General features: G+C 42.9%; 1 protein-coding gene across 4 annotated transcripts in view; it reads left to right on the plus strand.

The window, feature by feature from the left end:
• The window catches only part of hecw1a (HECT, C2 and WW domain containing E3 ubiquitin protein ligase 1a), a 97,306-nt gene that overhangs the window by 41,469 nt on the left and 30,895 nt on the right, over nt 1–24,942 (plus strand). For 2 of the 4 annotated variants that reach the window (XM_033638844.2, XM_033638843.2), the window contains 5 exons: nt 5,753–5,895; nt 6,190–6,290; nt 11,242–12,230; nt 12,433–13,012; nt 22,010–22,108. In XM_033638844.2, coding sequence (XP_033494735.2) covers nt 5,753–5,895; nt 6,190–6,290; nt 11,242–12,230; nt 12,433–13,012; nt 22,010–22,108 — 1,912 coding nt within the window. The remainder of the gene's footprint in view (nt 1–5,752; nt 5,896–6,189; nt 6,291–11,241; nt 12,231–12,432; nt 13,013–22,009; nt 22,109–24,942) is intronic. The other 2 variants (XM_033638846.2, XM_033638845.2) reach the window with 1 other exon arrangement.

Below are 24,942 nucleotides of genomic sequence, written 5' to 3' on the forward strand. Positions count from 1 at the left end.
ACCACACATACTGATAAAGGCAAATAAGTAAAGATAGGAAATAGAATAATACCAATTGTGTGCCTGGATGCCTTCAGATGCTTCAAAAACAGAAGGGGATCTACTAATTTCCATAATTGCTTATCCTGTTACAGGATTGATGGGGGGCTGGAGCCTGTCCCTGCTGTCATTGGGTGAAAGGCCGTCCGGGGTTCACCCTGGACAGGTCACCAGCAGGGGTGGGTGTTATGGCCCTTAAATAATATCACAATATTTCAGGGCATTTTTGGGATAATGATATTGTTGACAATATGACAAATTAGTAAAAATATATATATATTTTTTTATTAATTTAGGAAAACAGTATTGCAACAAAATAAGTGATATAGTTTCACAGTTTGCTTCAAATATTCATTAAAAACTGAACTAAAATGATCTCTCATTTCTTTAGTTTGTGAACAACGACAGTAACTCAGAGTGAGATTCAGATTCTGTTACAATAATAATAGTTCAGCTAAATAAAATCGACCACAAATTACACATTTAAACAGCTCCCAAATATAAAAAATGTCCCCTGGGATCTATATATATAAATCAACAGGTGATTTCCTTCTTTTAGTAAAATCCTAAATGATTGAGTTGTTTCTTTTTCCACCTGGACCTTTATGCTCTGCCATTTCTCCTCTAATCGTCACACTGTAACCTGTGACAGGCTGTTATGATACCACAACTATCACACATTGACATATATGTAGTTTTTTGTCAAGCTGCGAGCGTCACGTAGGTTTACATCACCAAAGGTTAATGACACAGTCAGAGAGGAGAGGGAGAGACGCTGTGCTGCTGCCAGAGGAGCCGCTGACTGAGTTCCCTCTGAGCGGTAAGAGAAGTAAAACATTTAGGATGCTACAGTTTGTTCCACACTACTGAAGCTGCTCCTCTTTTTGGAACCACTGCGGAGTCTGCAATTATTTTGCTTTCAGCCGTGCTTGTTGTTGCCGTGGGTAACAGTATGACGTCAATATGTCAGCAAGTTCAAATATCGCCAATATCACAAAATGAATTTTTCATATTAAAAAAATTCTACAGGTATAATCGTGAACGAGAGGATATGGCACATCCCTGGTCACCAGACGACCGCAGGGCTGACACACACACACACACACACACACATTGTTCAGAATGACTCTGACAGCTTCTACAGTGCATGATGACTTTCCTTATTCCTCCTACTTCTCCTCTACTCGTCCTATCCCTTTGTCTCCTCGCACACCCTCCCATCCTCTGGTCCTTTACAGCTTCATTTCACTCCTCTTCCTAGAGATTAACATTGTTCTCTGCTACTGCAACAGCACACACTCAGCCTCCCGTCCATTTCCTCTCCTTCCTCCCTCACTCTCTCTCTGCTGTACGATCACAGCCTCTTTATTGAGTTTGTCCCATCCTCCACTCACAAACACACACTTTTGCTCTGTCTGCTCCCTTCGAGCTCATCTTGTAAATTATTCACTCCGACTCCTTTTCATCCTCCTCCTTTATCGCCCTGCACACTGATTTCCCCAGCCCTGCCTTCCTTCCCCTCCCCTTCTCATTTTTCTGTCTTCTTAGCAGCACAATGTCATTTCATTTCATTCCATGCAGCCACATGCACACTTTAGTTTCACTGCGCTTCTTTCCTAATTACACTCTCTCTTCGTGCCCCAGCCATTCATGTTTCCTCGTATCTTTTTTCATCTGTCTTCCAGCTCTGGGATTATAAATTAAATATCACAGGATGTACAAGAACACACATTAACAACATGATCAGAGGGCCAACATGATACATATAAAGTCACTGACTGTAATGCTGCCTAAGGTGCAGCTCAGTTACAAGGTTAGCAGAGGACAGCAGCTGAAATCTACTGTGGCTGCCACCACAGCTGACACACACACGCTCTCACACACACACACCATCCATTAGGTTTCAGATACTTCTGTGTGGCTGAAGACACGTTGGATAAAGTCAATGTATATAGACATATATACTGTATCTGCATGTGTTCTCTCATTAGAACGTAAGAACCTGCTCACCTTAGATAAATATTTATGTAAAATATGTATTTTGTGTCATGACGAAAAGATTTTTGTATCTATGTGAGTAAGGATGTTTGCAACATCTGTTTTGTGAACATGTTTAAGAATATACAAATCTTACTGACGAGCTGCGACTAATGATGGCCAAATGAAGCCTCATGAAGCATTTTCTTTATTTTCTGAGCCCACTAGATGGTGCTCATGGTTTAAAGAGAGAGGCTCAAAGAATGGCAATTCAGTGTGCTTTCAACCTTTTGTTGTACAAAAAGCGCCATCTAGTGGGCTCAGAAGATGAAGAAAATGCTTCATTAGGCTTCATTTGGCCATCACAAGCTCTGACCAGCAGAATACAGATATATAGCACCATGTTAACACCTACCGCCCTCTTTTGTTTATCACAGTTTTATTTACAGCTTGATTGAACATTGGTGTTTGGGATAAAACTGCCATGGAGCCCAGTTGAAGTCCGAGAGATTCAGCCTGATTATTTAAAGATTATTTTGTAAGGCTTAAAAGTGGATTTGTTTTGAGTGGAAAACATCAAAATCCTTTAAATGGCATTTTATTTAAAGTAAATAAGGATGCACGATAATATTGGCACAGAATTGGCCAACATGCTTTTTCTTTTTTTGAACAATTACTAAATATTACATACATTGTAAAGTATTGTATTTCATGTCTCCATCTGCTGGTGGGCCGTCATGATAAGAGTAGTGATGGCCAAATGAAGCCTCATGAAGCATTTTCTTTATTTTCTGAGCCCACTAGATGGCGCTTTTTGTTCAGTAAAAAGTTAAAAGCACACTGAATTGCCATTCTTGTAACCTCTCTCTTTAAACCATGAGCGCCATCTAGTGGGCTCAGAAAATAAAGAAAATGCTTCATGAGGCTTTTTTTGGCCATCACTAGATAAGAGCATGCATGTATAATATGATGTTAATTCCAGGACAGAAGAGACTTGATGATCACTAAAATTATGTGGGGGAAAAAGTGGATTTAACAATATTGGTATTGGTTATCTGTCAAATGAGTTGTTACCAATCGTCATATCGTATATCGGCAAAAAATGCAATAACGTGCATCCTTTGAATAAAAAATAAACCGGCTAACTAATCATTTTTTGTCATCATCATTTACTTTGTTTATCTAAAGCAATCAGTTTCCTAAATTAAGCAAAGACAACTGTTCAGTTAATTTGGACTTATTTGGTTTACTTACACTTTGCAAGTTCATTTTACTTGTCACTTTTTAGTTGCAGCAACTATACAGAATTAGATATATACAGCTAAATCTTATGTTTATTTAACCAATTGGATATAAAGAAAAAACACAACTTAAGACTTAAAGTTATAGTTGCTTTCATTTACAGGTCAGTCAGTTTCCTAGATTTTTTTTCAAGAACATCAATTTTTCAGATTTTACTCTTTTTTTTTGGTAAATAAATGAACAGGAGCTCAACCTGTCACACTGTGAAGTGGGATAATGTGATCATATCACTGGTTTCTACGACAGAGGGTCAGCAAGTGTTGAAGATAATGTGACAAGGAAAGAGGGATCTTTGTGTTGAGGCATAAATAATATTCACTAATGATACAGTATAATTTTGAAGGGCATTTCCACTGTGAATATTTTTGGATTAAAGCTGCTAATAGTCTATTAATTGTCCTAATATTTATTTAAGTATTAAGGATTTTAATGCCAGAAATTTAGAGGCATGTCTCAAAGGGCTTTAAGTTGCGCTCAGTGTCCCACTCTGAATTTTATTTTGGTAGGAGTGGAAAAAGCTTCGGAGGATTCGGTCAGTTAGAGTTCCAGGCTCTGAAGCCACATTTAAGAGGCTTTGACAGCGATCGGACCCCCGCTGAGAGAGACCAAAAGGGAGGGGATTATTTAATTCATCCACACTAAAACCACATACATCTCTAATTGGCTCGGAGAAATAAAAATGAAGCTCTAAATTAAGCGGGTGCAAAACTGGAAAGATATTTTAATCCAGTGTAACTGGAAGAGACCGTCAGCAGTCAACTGAGTGAGAAGAGACATGTGAAGGGCTCTTTAGTAAATAAACCTGCAAAACAAAATATTTTGAGGCTGCGTTTAAAGTCAGCATGTTGGCATTGCCATTATGATGGTGTTAGCATGCTAACATTACCATTTAGGACAGCCTCACAGAGCTGCTAGCATGGCTGTAGCCATGCTCTTAATCTGGTTTAATATTCACCCAAGACTACAAGCATTTTCTAACCTTGACCACGACACACACGAAGACACATTAGATTGTTTTGTTTTTCATTGTTTTCCCGGTACATTCCTCTTGGTTGTAAAAGAGTTTTTGTCATGATGGTAAAAACAAAAAACATAATTCAGGCCGCATTATGTTTCATACAAAACATATTCTCTATTGCACACTGGAAGATGTTGAAAAGACTAAGGTCTGACACAGGCCGACATCTAAAGATGACGTGAGGTTTTGGTCACTCACTTAGATTTAACAAAGACTGAGGATCCTGCTGAGTCACAAATTGCAAGACTGCAACTAGATTCATTTTAAGATAATTTCCCATCTTGCTCCTGGTGGAAAATATCATGCCAAACTCTCTTTAAGAACATATGACAGTTTAACAATAATTCAAATTTTTATGTGTCCGCAAAAACACATAACTCCAGAAACACAAGATGTAAGGCATCGACAGTATTCTAATCAATTCTGCATCAATATGAAAATAAACTATTTGTGTAAAACTTTACATTTTGGATTTTTTCGTCCCAACCAGTGTCAGTGGGTCAGTTGCCCGTCAGAATGAGAGGTGAACTGTTTCCAAAGTTAAGATTTCTCACTAAAATAAGTGCTGGTCGGTAGAGAGGGCCAAATGAAGCCTCATGAAGCATTTTCTTTATTTTCTGAGCCCACTAGATGGCGCTCATGGTTTAAGAGAGAGGCTCAAAGAATGGCAATTCAGTGTGCTTTAAACCTTTCATTGAACAAAAAGTGCCATCTAGTGGGCTCAGAAGATGAAGAAAATGCTTCATGAGGCTTCATTTGGCCATCACTAGACTCGTCCTTGGGTCAGACACACAGGATTTAAACACTGACTCCTGTTCACTCCATAACTCCACCAGTTTCCCCTCCCTTTCCGTAGTCCAAGAGAACGGAGACTTGCTCACGTTCTTGCGCCTCCTCTTCATGGTTTGCTACTTCCTGTTTGGTGCTGGAGAGAGCGCAGCTATTGGCTGTTGACAATATTCAGGTCATGGGACTTCAGTATTTGCAGGAACCAAGACAAAAGTCTTAAGATAATATTAAACATGTTTTTGTTGGAACATCAAGATGAGAAAAAGACTGACAAGACAGCTGAGACTGAGTTTTATGACATCTTATAACCAAACGACTGAGATCATGTGAGTGCTACTGAAGAAAAACTCATAATTTTAGAGATTATTCTGAGACAGTGAAATCTCTTGAAAAGTTGTTTTGTAAGGCTGACATTAGTTGTATATTAAAAGTAAATGTTTTGAACTAATAAGAATTTAACAACCTCTTGGTCTTGTCCCTATTAAAGGCTAGCATGTGCCCTGTGTACTGGTAAACAGATACTATGTTCTATCTGTTGTGCGTACACAGATATGAAATATCAACCTTATCCAGTAGCACCAAGTGGTCTAATCCTTGGGACAATCTCTTATCTGTCTGTTTCTCCAGAGGTTCAACTTCGTGTCTCTCCCCACGGACGTCCTGGAGATCGAGGTGAAGGATAAGTTTGCCAAGAGTCGGCCGATCATCAAGCGTTTCCTGGGGAAGCTCTCTGTCCCTGTCCAGAGGCTGCTGGAAAAACACGCCATTGGGTAAGTTGAGTGAAGTGGGACTGTGTTCGTCATCAGTCCAAATATTACTCCAGTGCTGCATGAGTCAAGTCTGTGGAAGCTTTCCCACATACACTGGCCCACACAGACAGTGGATGAGATGAAGGCAGTGGGTGCTTGTTGCCAGTTTAAATCTCATGTGACCATCTGATTTTAGCGATGATTTCTTTCGCTGTATTTCAGTTTTCCCATTCGTCTACCTGTCTCTGCCTGCACTTTCACTTGACACACTCTCTCCTCTTTTCCTCTGTCTGTCTCTGTCTTCTCTCTCCGCAGGGATCGGGTGGTGAGTTATTCGCTGGGCCGCAGGTTGCCAACAGATCATGTCTGCGGCCAGCTGCAATTTCGCTTTGAGCTGACCTCTTCTATTCACCCAGGTATATAAGGCATAATGCCTCCTGGCAGTAGATACATGATCAATCCTGCTGTCCTCCCTTGGCTTTTAAGCCCTCAGGTCAACTTTCTCTCTGTAGGAAAATGTTTTAAACTTTAAAGCTTTGAAGAAAACTGGTGATTCTTACACACATATGATTATCTGTGCATTTAATTCTGAAATATTTAGTCCATTATTCTGTCCATTACATTACAGCCACTGCCAAACGAGTTATTAGGATGATCATTGAACGCATCTCCACCACACAACAGTCTCTAGTTTGCTTAGAAGCTCTATTGCCTCTCAGGAGCGACATTCCCGTGCTGTTGCACAGGAAATGACGCATTTGACATAGAGTTCAAAGAGCGCATGCGCAGTTGGAAATGTCGGAGACGATGAGGCTATCAGAGGAGCTACTGAAAGATGTCTGAAAACCCAAAGAAACGGCCCAGGAAAGCTTCAGAATCCTGTGGAGCTGGTCCCGCTGGTCCTCCCCAACCTCTGCGACGTTCAGAAGAAGGAAAAAAGGCAAAACAAGAGAGTGACAAATGCAGAAATCAAACCAGAGTAAAGCCCGTTTCACTCAGAGCGCGCAAAGCACAGACCTCTGCCGACGAACCCATTCATTGTGTATGTGCTACCGCGGCGCAAGGGCGCACCGCTCTGCCGGCAAGCTGTCTGTATTGTAATGAATCACTCACGAGCAGGAGACCAGAGTAGCGTTCGGGAAAAAGGCCCATTTATTTGTGCACTCAAAAAACTTCGGTAACACTCCAGGGGGGTAAGACGTAAAAGTCTCTGTCCCAAACTCTGACTCTTCTAGCCTAGCACACACACTTCATACACACATACTCACTTACAGTACCCAGCGGGGTAGCCCTCCCCCTCTCTGCTCCACCAATCTCCAGCCCGCACACTGACTGACAGCTGACTCATACCACACTCACCACTGCCCCAGGGTCACTACAGTATATTTGTTCATAGGAAATAAAACAACAAAAATTATTGGGTGGTAAATACAAGACTGAGGCTGCAAGGTTATACATCTGTGGACATCCACTAACAGCATATCAACTAGTGTCAATATACACATTCATGCAGCCTAAGATAAACGAAAAAAAACAAACAAAAAAAACATTGCCATTAGTTACCTCATCTGACGAATCCATCTTCTTTTCCTTTTTTTCTCCCTACTTCTGCGGTGCAGGAGCGTCACTCGTATTGCCGACGTCATCGAACGGCGCACCCTGACTGTTATTGTTGCAGTACTCAGAAAAACACGGCAGATGGCGCAAATGGGCAAAACTCCACAGTGCAGCTTTAATTGCTGCTTTAGAGTAGTGATGGCCAAATGAAGCCTCATGAAGCATTTTCTTTATTTTCTGAGCCCACTAGATGGCGCTCATGGTTTAAAGAGAGAGGCTCAAAGAATAGCAATTCAGTGTGCTTTCAACCTTTTGTTGAACAAAAAGCGCCATCTAGTGGGCTCAGAAAATAGAGAAAATGTTTCATGAGGCTTCATTTGGCCATCACTACTTTAGAGACACTGTGCCGTGTGGTATGAATGTGAGCATGACAGCAACCCAGTCAAATGTTAACCACTAAAATAACATCTAAAATAAATGAATTGCCTCTGAAATGTGGGGCACATTGAACCTTGCAGATTATCGGACAGAAATGATAGCAGTTCACTTTAAAGTTAATAAAACAACATGTAAATTTTAATTAAATTTCAGCTGAAATGAGACATGTTGCTCCGTGTGGTATGAATGTAAACCCTGTTTAGTGAGGGCCAAATGAAGCCTCATGAAGCATTTTCTTTATTTTCTGAGAGAGAGGCTCAAAGAATGGCAATTCAGTGTGCTTTCATCCTTTTGTTGTACAAAAAGCGCCATCTAGTGGGCTCATAAAATAAAGAAAATGCTTCATGAGGCTTCATTTGGCCATCACATAATGTGCAGTGCACATTATCTGACAACAACTCACTTAAAGTTAACAAATAATATAACATCTCAAAAAAAGATTCATTGCTGCTGAATTCATTTTCTAGATCAAAGTACTGCCAAACCGTGCTGGTTTTGTGAGAGGACATCTTTCCAATTTAAAACTCCAGTCTACTACGGCTCTGTAGCACCCACTAGTGGTGGGTGACTGCATGACAGTTAAGCAGCCTTGTACATTATTAAAACACTTCTTGGTTTAACCAACTAATATTTCTGGTGCCGACTAGCGAGACGTCTAATTGCACGCTTCCCTAGTAGATGCATGCTTCCTTCTGCGCATTGATACAGGTTGGGTTGGTGGATGGGTCACAAAAACAGGGACTCTCCACTGGGACTTTACTCTGAGTTGGTGTACAGAACCGTGTGAAGTAATTTTAAGGTACAACCTCGCCCTGTTTCTTGTCCAAATGTAACCACAGTAACTTTACCTCCCTAAACCGAACCTCTGTAACTTTATTTCATTTGTGTAAGTGTACATTTAGGATGTTATGTTAAATTTATAGGACATCATTCGAGCTGTACGAAGAGAAAACGTTGATTTTTTTTGGCATCTCCAATACTGGGCATCACACAACAGAACAATTTAGATTGATAAATAGCACTACAGGCAAAAGAAGGATATGTATTATTGATTTTGGGGTGAACTGTCCCTTTAACAGGCAGAATCATCAAAGCCAAGCACCTCTGTCCAGTTTCAAAATGAAACTGGAATAAATCTGAGCCGTTTTGTCCATGGTCCAATAATCTAAACAGTCTGTCGCTCCTAAGTGCTAAGTTAGTGAGGTGATTATTAATTCAGGAGCACAAATCTGTAATTCATGCACATGATTTATTAATTTGTCATGCAGATTAGTTTTTTGTCTCCGTGACACCTGCCAGGCTGCGTACAATGCCGTGCAGAGGAGGAAGAAGTGCAGATGAAATATGGAAAAAGAATCTCCTTTGGTGTCACTATTTTTAAAGCGGAAGACATCAAAGTGTGTTTCCAGGTTCTGAAGAGTTCCTCTGCATATGTGATCAATAGTGTAAAGCCTTTAGTATCTCCAGAGGGAGCTGTGTGAAGTCTGATAAATGTCCTCAAGTGATCCGCTGTCCTCAGCGTTAGGTGAAGACTTGCGAGTTTGAAAAGTAAAACAGTCTGGAGGTGTGGAGTTAGAGAGAAGTGAGCTTATCAGACTTCTGTCGCCTGCTGCTCATTTCTACTGCAGGCCAAAGGCTCCAAGCTCCATCAGCCACCACCTGCATAACACACTTGAATCATCAACTAAACGGTCAGAGGTTGTGTTGCATTGTGGGTAATGTAGGCATCAGGGTTGGAAGAGGAAGAAAAATGTGTAAAATAGGCAGCTTTTTAGTTCTGCTGCGTCGACTTTGTGGAGTGCTCTTTTAATAAGATCAGGTCAAAACTTATGTATGGCTGGATCATTTATGAAACGCTAGAAAGATTTTATTTTGAAACTCCAGGTCACGTACTTTGGTCCAGCCCAAAAAAAAAATCATGTAAATTCATGTTAGAATTAAGAAGAATGCACCTTTTCTGCTTTCTGTCTGGAGCTGAACTCACGTATCATTTAACACAACCTCCCCTCTTCAGCTTTAGTCGGGGATGTACGTCCCTGCGTGGCTGATGGACGCTGCACAGCCATCAGCCACTTTCAGAGCCAAGCTCCGCCGATAACTTGTAAAACGTCTTGTGAGCACCGATTAATCAGCCAAACTGATTAATTGGTCAACCTCTAGTTACAGGTTGTCACTGAAGTGATGGCACCTGCTCTAACGTCTTATTTCCACTTCCTCCCCATAACGGTGGTGACACCTAGCCTGGAAATCCAGACCCAAATCTGGAAAGATTTAGGGTCTGGCTGTGAGTAATGCAAATGGCCCAACTCGAGGTTCGGCACCAAGCATGCATTTGTAAATATCACTGCACGCTAACTGGTAGATTAGACTCTTGACGTATCCAGTCGGCAAAACAGCAAAAACATCCTTCTGGCAAAGGAAAGATTTGAGCGCCGTCTTCTGTTCCTCTTTTAGAGAAAAAGCCAAGTCTAACTCGTTCATTGTAGCGGCCAAAGCTGTTTCAAACAACTGGTGTTCATCCGTAGCCATCTTGCAATGTTTACTGACTGATTCCGGACTTTGTCGTCGCAGCGCTGTCGTCATCTGTTTAGCTCGCCTCTGGCCCGCCTATATCAGATACACCGATGTGATTGGTGCAGCTCAGTTTCATGGGCATAGGTAATGAGCATCATTGCTGATTGCCAGAGTGACTTGCTGAGCAAATTCAAATTGTGCTCCAGTGAGAACTCTGGATTTCCAGGGTAGGCGACACCCATTCCAGCATGGTAGCACATAATATTCAGTAATGTTACTAATAAATTCTAGGGTTGTTGTCAGACAGACACGGGTGTTCCTTGAATAGACTGATGAGGTGATACTCTCTTTTCTCCTTCCAAAACTGCCATTTTAATTGTAGCTGGCTAGTTAGCTAGCTTGCTAACTCCACCATGCTTGTACGCTAACATTACGATGGTTACAGAAACAAAGTTGTCAGTCATCTGATGATAGCATTGTGCTTTCGTACACTGTGACAAGAGCGGTGGATGAAGCATTAACTTCTTACATTTTACTCATGTGGTGACTGGCTAGTTAGTTAGCTAACTTGCTAATTCCACAATGCTTTTATGCTAACATAACAGTGGTTACAGAACATGAGGTGACCAAAGTTGTCAGTCATCTGATGATAGCGTTGTGCTTTCATACACTGTGACAAGAGTGTGTGGATGAAGCATTTAGTTGTTACTGCTGTGGTCCCGCCAAAAACCTCAGTGTACAAAACCCAATCTTACGCACGCCACAGCTGTAAAGAATCTGATAAACACGACACAATCTAACAGCACCAACTCTGCAAAGTAATTTCAGTGGACATGTTTCTTTGTGCTCTTTTCCTAGATGATGAGGAGATCTCCCTGGTCATAGAGTCAGCCTGTCCTGAGGGGGGAAATGCCGCAAACGACAACCATGTTGATGAAGACACACTAAGTGTGGGACCTGACATGCCTGACCTCCCCCTGGATGTCCCTCCTGACCCTGAGACCTCTGTGCCCTCAGCCTCCACAGCGGAAGCATCCACACCTGAGGAGGTCCATCCTGCTGAGACAGAGGAGGCTGAGGTGACACCAGAGGTGGAGCAAGAAACTGTGGAGGAGGAGAGCACAGTGAAGGAGGAGCCCCCGTCTGTGGAGCCACAGGTTGAGCAGGAGGAGGGGGCCTCGGCTGAGCAGCAGGAGGGGAGCAGTGGAGAGGTGGGAGAGGAGGGAGGAGAGGAGAGGCAGCAGGATGAAGGAGAGGGGGAACAGAGAGCAGAGTCTGCACCACCAGCTGAGGAGGAGACAGCAGAAGAAAAGGAGGATGGGGAGGAAACACAGCCAAAGCCAGACTCTGACAATCCTGTAGCAGTAACAGTAAACAGTGGGGCTGCTACCATGGAGGCCCCCACAGAGGGAGACACCACGTCCCAGGAGGCCCCTGTGGAACCAGCTGAAGGGGCCCCACAGGAGGTGACACAGGGAGAGGAAAGAAACTGCGTCCCCTGCACCTGCCCATCCATCTTCTCAAATTACAACTCCCACGCTCCCTCGCGCCGCAAAAACCGCCCCTGCTCCCTTCCCGTGTCAGAGCTGGAGACGGTGATCGCGTCGGCCTGCGGTGAACCGGAGACGCCTCGGTCCCACTACATCCGGATCCACCACCTCCTCCACGGCCTCCCCTCGGCCCAGCACAGAGCTCCCAGCCAGGAGGACGAGGAGGAGACAGGGGAGGGAGAGAACACAAGCACCACACAAGATACCAACTCCACTTCACCAACGCTTAAATCCTCGAAAGATCAGGACGTGCAGGAGGACGAGGACGAGGAGGATACAACCCAGTCCCCCTCTCAGGTACACACAGTCATTAGAGAGGCCAAAACCTGTCCTCAAGTTACAAGATAATCACAAGTACATTAAGTTGAAGAAAAAGTAGTTGTCATGAAATTTACTACAGGCACCACCATGAGTTATCAAAGATAACTAACATGTTTCATGATACAGACCATGACAAACTTTATTAATTGCCTTTCTAAACGCCTATGTGTTCCTGCAGGTCCCAGAGTGTCCAGGCCCCTGCTGCCGTCGCTCCCTACCCCGCAGCCTCTCCATTGAGCGCCTCTCTGAGCTGAACCAGCTCCTGGAGGGAGAGGGAGGAGGAGGAGGACACACAGTGGTCAGGAGGATCTCTCCGTCCTGCCTGGAGAGCGAGGAGGGGGATTCCAGTAACGGAGGAGGGAGAAGAGTCGGCGGGAGCACCCACAGACATCCCGGTGACAACGAGTGCGAGTTCTGCGACACCTCCTGCTACAGCACTTCCTGCTACAGCACTTCCTGTTACAGCACGTCATGCTACAGCAACTCCGGCTACGAGGGGAGGAGCCGCTTCTGCAGCCACACACGCCTCTCCTCGGTGGACAGCAACAGGCTCTCCGGCAGCACTGTGTTCTCCTCGCAGGACGAAGATGAAGATGAGGAGAGCGCCTTCGAGTCGGTGCCTGACGCCGGCCACACGCCAGAGGGCCAGGAGGTGGGCGGGGCAGGAGGAGAGAGGAGGACGGGGAGATGGAAGGAGGCCAGGAGAGGAGAGCAGGGGGAACCAGCTGTAGCGGGGCCCAGCGATAGAAACAACATCGGTAAGAGAAACTTGACCTTCTCATTGGTCGTCTGTTGGAGTCTCATTCTGTGTTACAACTTCAACATGCACATCCATACAACAGCTAGAGCTTCAAGTGGACAGCAGCTTTGTTTTGGGATCATGTGTTTGATTGTGTGCACGTGTGTATCTGTCTGTCTGCAGCTAACCTCACAAACTACTGGACCAATCAGCCTAATATTTAGTATGTACATTCACACCTGCTGCTTTTCAACATCAGTTAGAGACTCGTCTTCAAGCAGGTAGCCCTGTTGTAATGGAAATGCAATGCTGCTGCACTGGGCTGACGGCCCAAACCAAACCAAGCCCATGACTGTGGAAAAGGGGTGATATCGTATCTATATTTCACATACAGTGCCTGTTAGCAGGAGAACGTGATCCGCTCTGTGAAAGCTGCCATGGCTCCGACACAAATAGACCGGGCACGTTTATTTATTAACCTCTGGGATGTTTGTGAAACGTGCCGTGGTGGATCTGCTGAAATACCAAGAGCTGTCTAGAGTGGCTGTGTGGTCTGTGCTCTCCTGAGTGCACTTTTCTAGTTTCCACTGTTCATTGGTCAATGCAGACTCAAATCTTCCTACATGTTTACTTGTCTTTTTGATAAATTAAGCAGTTCCATCTGTAAAATAAGTCATATGTCAGTAGGTAGTTAGTGATGGCCAAATGAAGCCTCATGAAGCATTTTCTTTGTTCTATGAGCCCACTAGATGGCACGTTTTGTTCAACAAAAGGTTGAAAGCACACTGAATTGCCATTCTTTGAGCATCTCTCTTTAGTTCAAGTCCAACTTTAAGTTCAACTTTATTTATATAGCACATTACACACAACAAGGTTGATTCAAAGTGCTTTACACCGCATACAAAGGAAAAACAAATCAACAATCAAACAAACAAGCAAGCAAACACTATACAGTTAAAAGCTAAAGAAAAGAAATATGTTTTAAGGTTACTCTTGAAAGTGTCTGTAGTGGGGGAGAAACAAATAGGGGGAGGAAGGGAATTCCACAGCTTTGGGGCAGCTATTGAGAAGGCCCTGTCCCCATAGCACTTTGTCCTTGTTCTGTGGACAAAGAGTAGTTGTTGGTCAGAAGACCTCAGTGCTCTGGCAGTGTGATAAGGGGATAGGAGTTTGGTGATATAAGGGGGGGCGAGACCATTTAATGCCTTAAAAACAAAGAACAAAATTTACCCTGTAGGTGACAGGCAACCAGTGTAGGGAGGCAAGAATAGGAGTGATGTGATCTGACTTTTTTGACCTTGTTAGTATTTTTGCTGCTGCATTTTGAACTAATTGAAGATGGGATAGGGGTGACTGAGGTATACCAAGATATAGTGAGTTGCTGTAATCAAGATGGGATGATAAGAAGGCATGGATGACTTTCTCCAGGTCAGCGGAACTGAGAAATGATATTAATTTGGAGATGGTGCGGAGCTGCATGAAGCCTAATTTTACTACTTGGTTGATTTGTTTATCAAAGGGTGAAATACTGTTTGATAGATGCTGTGGACCAAATAAAATAACCTCAGTTTTATTTTCATTGAGCTGGAGAAGGTTTGTGGACATCCAGGACTTGATATCTGCAAGACAGTTATTGAAGTCTGTGAGTTTGTTATGGTTGTTAGGCTGTAGGGCGAGGTAGATCTGAGTATCGTCTGCGTAGCAATGGAAAGAAATATTGTGTTTTTGGATAATTTGGCCTAACGGAAGCAAGTAAATGGAAAAGAGGAATGGACCGAGAATGGAACCTTGGGGAACACCACAGAAAATGGGAGCTTAGGAAGATGATGAGTCACTGATGGAAACACTGAAGGATCTGTTTGATAAGTATGATGAAAACCAGTTTAAGGCAGAACCAGAGACTCTTTAAACCATGAGTGCCATCTAGTGGGCTCAGAAAATAAAGAAAATGCTTCATGAGGCTTCATTTGGCCATCACTACTTAGCAACAATCTTGTGCTTTTTGAGGCCATCACTACTATTAGGGTGTCAGTGAAACACACTTCACACCAGGGGCGTAGCACCAATGGGCCTTGTGCATAAGTAGCCTCCGTGGACCCCCAGCCCTTCCTCTCTTGATCCATATGTCTCTCAAGCATCTTTTGAGTGAGTTTGCTTTCTCTCTTTCTTTTCCTTATGGAACTGCAATTTCTCTTTCTTGAGGAAAGACATGACAGTGTTAGGCCCAGTCCCATTTCTACCCCTTAAATCTTCCACTTGGTATTGAGTGTCCTCATTTGCAAGATAACCCTTGATGAGGGAAGTGAGAAATATTAAGGTGGAGATCTTTCCCTAAGAAATGAGACACCACTTCATGCAAATTGGCGTGGCCGACATGCAGGCATATGTCACGCGTAGTAGTGACGCAAGATACCGGTAGTCATTCAGGTTTGAAAATGCGGCTCCAGCGCTTGTGTTGTGGCGTGTGCTATGTTTATTCTTTTCCGTCTGATGAATCAACGGAGAAGAAATGCTGAAAACAGGAGGCGCCTACGACGTCTTCTAGTTCTGATCGATTTTGTTCGGGTAAGTCGATTTGTTTAAATATTTTGACGCTGTGTTCAACAGAGTTGCTGATGAGTTTACGCTAGTCCAACCATCTGTTGTTTGTATAGCCTACATTCCGATCGTACAGCAACAAATTGTTTTCCAAAACTTGCCAAAGTTGCTGACTTCGCAAGGTGTTCTGGGAAATTTCATCTTCCACTTTGTTGAAAGTGTGGGTCGGGGCTCCCTTGGAATCTAGGGCGGGTTCTGTTTTGGGACACCACTAGCCTAAACGTGAACGCGCACAACCAAGTGCAAGTGGGTATTTCTAGGGGAAGTGTGGGTATTGGGACAGGCCCTTAGTGTAGTCACTCACTCGGCCTAAGCTGCGTTTTGTCAGCTTTTAATGTGAACTTATACAGGAAGTGTTGAGTTTAATTGACAGTAGTTTAACAGAAATTGACAAAACGGCAAAGTTAAAGCAGTTAGCAATTGTTAATAACTGAAAACAGCATTTTTGAGTTAAAAATAAAGCACAGCATAGTGGTATGGTGTCTGCTGTTTCACCGATGGAATTAGTTCAGTGGAAATGTAAATATCCTTAATTTACCATGAGAGCCAGTACAGTCCAGGTAGTTCCACCTGACTTCACACACAGCTTTTATTTGAGAATACACTCTAAATGACAGTCACAACTGCTTGTCAATGTTAACTATGCCTGGGCAAACCAGCAGCAGAATTCTTTATTTGATCTGATGAATAATGACGCTGATGAGAAAAAGGTATCAGGGAATTCACTGTGAGAATGGCGAGGGAGCATTCCTCATGCATGTAAAGGTCATTAATTAATGGAGACAAGCTCTAAAGTCATTAACATTGAACAGATAGAAACATATTCTATATGTGAAAAGGGCTTAGAAGGAGGAACGGTAACACTGACAAACAAAAGATCATACTGAGGCACAACTCCAGTAGAAACAGTAACTGTAACTGTAAAATTGGTCTGTTTGCTTCATGTGATCTGCAGTCAAATAAGAATTTGACTGGTGTTGTTTCGCTGGATGTGTCTTCATGTTTAATACTGTATTTGTACATTTTAAATGACGACTGTTATAGACTGGGATAGAAAACTAGGTCACACACACACATACACACACATACACACACACACACACACACACACACACACACTGTCTTGCAGAAACAAAATGAAATTCCCCTCCTCTGAAATGCAATCAGCGCACCGCTGACTCCCTGCCAGGTTTGTTCTTTCAAATGTTTTTTCTCCCATTCGCGCCAAAACATCAAATTAAATTTAGTCCAGTTCCAAATTTCGAATAAAACCTGGAGTTTGTCTCTGCCTTTGTGCTCTACAGCAAATATGATACATTCACACTAACTCATATAACTTAGAATACTGTAGCCTCTGTGCTGAGTTCAAGAGTCCTTTTAAAATCATAGGTGCAAATTATTTTAAACGTGGGCGTAAGGGAGACAGGATTTGGGTCTTTCGCCTCCTCCAGCATGAGTTAACATGGTGAAAGACCAAAATGCAGCAGAGGGAACGAGCATGTGAGTAATGCTACGATGAGCGCAGAGTTGTAGCTATTTAAAGATATCTGCAGAGTGAGTGTCATTGTGGACAGTAAGTGTTTCTGGTTTAAACTGTTGGAGTCTGTGTTGACCCTGTGGGTGTGTACTGGACGGCAGCTCTGCAGGAAACCTGGAGCAATTTGAAGCTCCGTGTTAAAGTCAGTAAACATTTACAGCGTGCCATTAGCAGGTCAGAAGTTTCCAGTAAAAAGCCCCAGTTTGAGTAATAATGACACTCATTGAAATAATAATTATGATCCAGTGATACAGAGTTTCCTCCCTGACCCCCATGCATTCATTTCATTTAAGCCGTTATGAGTCATTTATATTTCTCAGCTCATGCACATCCTTTGTGTAATTAAAGCAGAGGTCACAAAACGTCTGATGATCATTTCCAAATTCCACCAGATCACACACTGGATTAATTAAACATTCTTCTTCCAAAGCAGCGCACTGAAACACTGCAAGAGGCAATTTACCACCTTCAGTTTGAGAACACAAAGTCTCCTTTCGTTCCTCGTATTTAAATTCACAATAACTACACACACTTTGGTTTGCCAAGGCCAGGGGTCAGCAGCCTTTACCACCAGAGGAGCCATGTTTGGTCCAAAAACTTAAATCTGTCTGGAGCTGCAAAATGAATTTGAGCCTAATAATAAAGGTAACACAGCCTTATTAAGTCTAAATGAGCTTATCATTAGTGAAAGGTCTAATCATTGTTTTACCTTAAGGTGGCCACTCTGCAGTAAGGTATTGATGAATATTTGGTACAAATCTGTCTATGCACGACTGAACTCAGTTTTTTCTTCCAAGACTCCTCCTCTCTGAATTTGGAATCCACAGCAAGCCTCGCTAAGGAGACTCAAGACAAACCACTGCTCTCAGTGTTCAGTGGTTACATATTTTTACAACTGGATAATGTAAGAATCACTGTAGGTCTACAACAATAATAAAAGAAAAAGAAAATGTTAGAAAATAACCGTGATTTGTTTCCATGTCGCCTAATTTTTGGTCAAAGCCGCAGGGAGCCATTGGAGAGGGGCTAAAGAGCCGCATGTGGCTCCGGAGCCACAAGTTGCCTCCTCCTGACTTAAGCCCCTTTTACACTGCCAGATTTTCTGCGAATGTTGGGCTGTTTTGCCGGCCAGCTGCGAGCGTTTATACACACAGAGGCGGAATGGCGAGTTGATCCTTCCACAACGGGAGGGGCTGTTGATGACTTGTGGGAGGAGCTGTTGATGACGCCGCACATGGGAGCCACTGGCGGTGGATAAACAGGAAACAGCTGATAGCAGGAATTAGCGAGCAGCTAGTAGCAAGAGGGAAACACAAACCTGACAGACACTGTAAAGATGAGCAACTGGGGAGACAAGGAATTGCGCGCCCTCCTTGTCCTCGCAAACGAAGAGGCCATTAACCGTCAGATGACGGGGACGGTGAAGAACGGGCCGACTTACGAGACAATCGTCGCTTGATTAGCCGCGGCTTCCCTCCCACGTCACTGTTTACGTCACACTCTGAGCTACATGTTTTGTTACTTGCTCACGCCCCCCATTGCCCCGAAAAAGGCGCATTCTGTATAAACAAAAGTAGGTAGGCGGCATTTTGCTGCACTCCCCGATTTTGTTTTTATACTGCCAATGCTGAAAAAAGACTGATTGGGCTTTCCTGCAAATTTGCACAATCCCTGTCTAAAAAGGGCTTTAGGCTTACATTTCTCTCAGTCATATTTGACTTAGTCTTTGTTAGATATCCAAATTTATCAGCTGTCAGGCCTAGAGTGGTCTCCTTTGGTCTGAATCAGGGACTCATGTTGTCCCAAAGTTGTATAATTGCCTAGTTGGTTCGTGTTCTCACGGCAGCATTTACAAGAGGACCAGATCAAATGCCTTGTGTGAGAAAGCTGCTCTTGATTGGTCAGAATTTCCATGTGGGAAAAATCCAGGAAGTAAAGCAAACGTTGAAGAAGAGTACACTTGCAAGATAAATGTGACACTTTCTAATGTCACAATGGAGGGACAACTACGCAGGTTGATTTTAGCGCTGCTCATCGTGGACTATATTGCTGTCATTGTTCATTTTAGTCAAACCATACAGTTTGAAAACGAGGCGCGGCTCCAACTAGAAAACAATGTTTTGATGCATTGGATGTGCTGAATGTGCATATTAAGGCAGTACAGGAGGAGGTCACTGTGACATCATAATGTTCTGGAGAAAACACTTTTCTGGACATTACTCAGCGTCATATCTCAGGATCAGAAGGGGAGACATTTGGTCAGATACTGAATTGGTATGAATTGGACACTAATTTTGGGTGTCCATGTTGAAACTGTGCTGATTGTATAGATCCTCTGTGCTGTCAGGGGGGACAGCGGGTGTGAAGCAGCCATGTTTTCACAGACATGGATGTAAACTGTAAGAAGAGTTTGACTGGTGAGCAGAGGCATACAGCCACAGGGCGGTAATGTTGAAGGTTGTTTCTGATGGCTGTGTTAAAGACATTTCTGATGGTGCTTCTGCCTGTTGTGATTTGTCCTCTACATCTCTACCTGCTGTCATTACAGTGATGTTTCTGCCTTTTACATTGATGTGTCTGCTCATGTTTGCTGCATTTTTCACCTGCTACAGCTGTGTTTCTGCCGTGGTGATATGCATCTACCCAGCGGGGGAGTGCTTCCTCATTAATGTGATAGTATTTTATGGGTTCCATTTCCACCAAGCTGGCTCCGGCTGATCTAACCACATTCCCATCTCAAAGCATGTTGTGTGTATTTCCATTTTGCATTTCCCTCATCCGCATCACACATTCGATCACAATTAGTGTTTTAATAGGAGATGGAAATGCTGTTAGAGGCAACATCCAAACAAACTGCCAGTAGCCAATGAGAGTGCATCATATGATGAGGTGATGTGGAGTCGTTGCTTCTCCTCTAAGTGACATATCAGGAGACATTTAATCAGTCCTGTCACAAAACAGACCATGATGTACTGGATAATTCTGCAAACTCTGGATGATGTCAAATGCCAGTATTTCTTTTTACAATATATGCAAGGCAGCTATGGTGTGGTTAAAGTTGCACCACCCATTATTTTTATATAAACAGTCGGCCACATGACGACTTTGTGTCACTCATAGCAATGAACCCACTGACGATTACCACTATCGGCTCCACAGAGTGTTTTAGCCTTTCAGCTCATTGTTTTGGTTTTACAGCCCACAGCTTTACTCTTTTGTTTCAGTCTCACAGCTCTCATCAAACTTGTTTCCAGCAGCAGCTTCAGTGAAAAGGCTTCGTCACGGTACATTAAATGCTCGGTAAAGAAATTAGCAGACAAACAAAATTAGAGCTGGGAAGCACCAACAAGGATTCATTTTCAAACCCAATTAAATCCTCATTTAACTTTAATATTCTGGGGAATATTGGGAAAAAAATGAATGTAAGAAGTATGTTTTCCTTAGTGTATAATCACTAGTGATGGCCAAATGAAGCCTCATGAAGCATTTTCTTTATTTTCTGAGCCCACTAGATGGCGCTTTTTGTTCAACAAAAGGTTGAAAGCACACTGAATTGCCATTCTTTGAGCCTCTCTCTTGAAACCATGAGCGCCATCTAGTGGGCTCAGAAAATAAAGAAAATGCTTCATGAGGCTTCATTTCGCCATCACTATTAATCACCTTAAAATCAGAATTATTAAGTTTTTGTTACCTTAGAATGAGATGTTTATATCTACATAGGGAGTTTGTCCGTCAGGCTTCATTTGGCCATCACTAGTTGCACCACCATATTTGTACAGTAGCCCACGATGGCCAAACCAAACACCAGCTCTAGATAGGTGTTGTTTATGTTTTAGCATCAGCCACCATAGTCAGCAGCCCCTCCGCAATGAGCAGCATCAGAAAAAGTACGATTTGTACCGAAAAACTGCTTTATTCAGTGTTTTTACAGCTTTGAATTGTAGAGTTTGTTTGTTTTTTGAGAGGAAGAGACCTCGGTGGATAATTCAGCTCCCAGTTAAAACCTCCTAACTATGAGCACTGAAGGAATTCTAACAGGGAGGAGTTTCATCTGGTTCCAATCTACAACCCTTACCTGTAGATGCCACTAAATCCCCCTAAATCTCACTTTTAAATTTAAACCGCTCTTTAGATTTCACCTTTAAATTCATTCTTTTGCAACAAAACTTTAAACTTACACTTGAGGAGGTTTAACTTTCAAAATTGCTGCCTTTTGGAGATGGAATGCGCAAAATGATTACGTTCATCAAAGAAAGTCTGAGTTTTTTGATGCTGTTGAAATTCTCTGTCCTTTTCCATGACGATGGTCTGCCCAGGCAATCTCTTCTTCCCCCTGTACTGTTGTCTGTTTATTGTCTTCTATTATTCGGCCATAGCAAGTTTTTCTCAAAATTAGAGAAAATTAGAGCGTCTCTTCAGAGCCAACATGAATAACTGACTCTTTAGCTAGCAAGCTAACGTAGCTAGCAAAAGTAAGTACAATTTTTAATTGTGCAACAGAGATGTGCTAAATTTAAAAACTAGATTTTCTCTTTTTAATTGTAGTTTTGTGAAACTCTTATTAATCTTAGATTAAATTGCTTCTTATTGGTGCAACCCAGCCTCCGAGACTAGCTGAGCAGCAGAGAGCTTTCTCAGAAGTTACTAGAGACCACAGATAGAGCCAAAAGGTCACACCACTTCCTGGATGGAAATCATGCACTCTTAAACTGCCCAATATGAGTCCAGGGATACCAGACGGAAACTACATGGTTAAGGGTGATAAATTATAATATTGCACATTCCACATCCCGAGTTTCCTTCTCCCAGTCTGCCAGGTGGTATGGTATGTCCCCAGCATTATGGTAATTTATACCGTACTGTCTCTCTGATGTCCTGTAGGCTCAGGCTTCTCCCCTCCTGTTGGCAATCTTCCAGTCCTGCGACCCAGCCATGACCTAAACCATTCTCCTGCTGCCACTGACCAAGCCTTACCTCCAAGTAAGAACCAACACCTCCCAGTCTTACTCTGGAGTCACATCCCTACACCTTGGTTTGCTGTTTGTGTGTGTGTGTGTTTCCATCAGCTGCATGCCGCCACGTATGTTTGCTTTCCAAACATCTTCCATCGCCTCTGTGTTTGTCGTCATAATCTCATCCTCCCTCCCTGCACAGCTCTTTAGGTTTAGATGTGCAGCTCTGTACTGCTCTGTGCTGATTGGTTCACGGTTGGATCTGCACTCCGTATGGGAAGGATGGCTCGCTGGTCTTTGCTGATTCAGAGCACGAAGGTCAGCTGCCGGAAGGCCCAAACTCCACTTAGCTGTTACATAATCCTCCAACTGAGAGTCCCCAGACACTGTGTTGTTTCTTTACATGCAGTATTTTTCAGTACATGTTGTTGTGATAAAGGTGCAGAATCTATTGTGATGGCCAAACAATATTAGTTTGTTGTTTGTAACGACAGTGAGCTGACCATATATGGACTAAACCTGTGGTAATTTGGCAGCCATTTTAGATTTAGTCTGACAGTGTGTCTCAAATCACATACTTCTGTACTAAACACTTTACCCTAGCCGAGTGCGCTAAGTGGGTTCACACTCAACTTCTGACATGGCAGCTGGGAAAACAAGGAGCCTGAGCTGGCTACAGTGGACACCGCTGCGTTATACAGATATAAGTCACATGTTTTTTGCACTAAGTACCAACACTTTTGGCGAATGGAAACCATCAGTAATGTTTGTTGGGTCTGTAACGATTAAGTCCTGTGAACAATAATGCGAATGCTATCATTAGCTTGCTAGCTAACTTGCTCCTAGCTACGGCAGCACATTTTAATCAGCATTGACGTTGTGGCGTAACTTTGGTTTATGTGTGGGTGGAGATAGCAGTCGAATGTTGGTGATAATGCTCCACAGTCTGTTTACAAAGGAGCACGAAGAAGAAGAGGCAAAAAAAAAAAAAGCATTGTCACTTCCGGTAAGTGCAAGACAGCGGCGCATGATTTGAGACAACACGACCCTGTTGAAATCCTGTCCCGTCTCGTCATGACGAAAATGAAACATAGATTTCGTCATAGTTTTTTGTCACCAAGATCTATTTTTAGCTCGTCACTGTGTCGTCTTCACCGTGGTCATCGAGGAACATTTTTCATAATAGTTGTTGGTTATGAAATTAACACTGGACTGACCCAAAACACCATAATTTTGCGCAGTGTTGGGTCAGTCCAACTGTCCTTTAATCCCATGCTGGGTGGGCAAAATTAGGCACGACACTTAAATCTAAGATAAAAAGAAAATCAATGTAACCCTAAAATAAGCCTATCAACACCTCCATCCTGTGTTTGATTAATCCATGCACAAATAGAAAAGTAAAAGCAACAGTGTTTCAGAGGAAGTTAGGTGCTTTAAGTACAGCTCCTCTCTGACTGTGTGCAGCTTCCTGTACAGATTAGATAATATACTTACCTTCTTCAGTGTCACCATGTTTATGCAAAATTAGAAGTTGTCAAGAAACATATTACACTGTTGACCAGAGATGACTCAGCCCTGATCTGCTGCCTAGATGGGGGCTTAAAACGGTGAGTCATGTCTCCCCAGGGGGCCCGGGAGAGTTAGATGGGGGCCACAGAGAGACCAACACAGTCAGCAGCAGCAGCAGTGACTGTTACACACAGGTCATGGAGGCCATTAAGTCACTTCAGAACCTTTAGAGCCGGACTGTCACAGTTCTCATCATATCCTGCACTTCTTAAAGGAATCGCAGCTCATTCTAATCTGAACACACAGACATCATCCACGTATCCTCAGACTCAGTGTGAGTTAAATCTTGTGAGGATTTCCTTATAATGCCGGGATCTGCTTTAGAATCATAAAGTTTTAAAAGTTTTCTTCAGTATCAGAGTAATCCAGTGATGGTTGACTGTATATCTGTGGGTACACTGCGAACAGGAGCTGCTAACAGCTAATTCAGCGTGCCAGTTTGCCAAATGCAAACAAATTTAAGCTAAAATAACAGCTTACATGATAGCTTACTGAATTCAAGGCAACATTATACTCTGTGTGCACATCCCCCAAAGCATCATGGGAGCTGTAGTTTCAAAACTTAGAGCATGATTATAACCCAAGTAGAAGTAAGGCCCGGTAAACACCATGGGATTTTGGGCTGTTGCAGACTAAAGATGAGCATCGTGAAAGAAATGTGGCGATATCTTTGGTCTTGGCTCTAAAACGGTGGTCCTACTTCGCAAAGTGAGAGGTTCAAGGATGGCCATTGTCACAATCTTGTGATCAGCCTGGGATAAAATTCTGACAGTGTCATACTTTTGGACACACATAACTGCCACTAATTCATGTCTGTTTTCAATTTTCTCTTACCACTACAGCAGCGTAGATGGATGACACACGCTGATGATGTTTTGTTCTTACATAGACTTCACTGGACGTACGTCGTAGCCTGCAATTCAGTAGGCACTTAGATGTCAAACTTGATGTCTTACCCAAGTTTATTAGATCCGTGTCATACCATGTAGCTGCACTCAACTCATAAGACTGTTAAAATCTCATAGTCTGTAGGAAGCTTAAGACAAAGAGCAACAGTAGGAGAGACAAAAATCCATTCAAATTGATTTTTTTATCTTGCCCCATCAGTTATATACATGTCTAATGCTCTTTGTTGTTGAGGCTTAGTTGTCTTGTTTTGCCAAATGGTGAAGTGTCACTCTTCAAAACTTGTCCTATAGGTTCACACAAAGTTGAAAATCCAGTGACAACACTGGACAGCCAGTCAAGTCAGAACCCTGGACAGTGCTCTTGACGGAAATATAATATAATTGT

Source organism: Epinephelus lanceolatus, chromosome 20, assembly GCF_041903045.1.
Source record: "Epinephelus lanceolatus isolate andai-2023 chromosome 20, ASM4190304v1, whole genome shotgun sequence".
Classification (NCBI taxonomy): Eukaryota; Metazoa; Chordata; class Actinopteri; order Perciformes; family Serranidae; genus Epinephelus; species Epinephelus lanceolatus.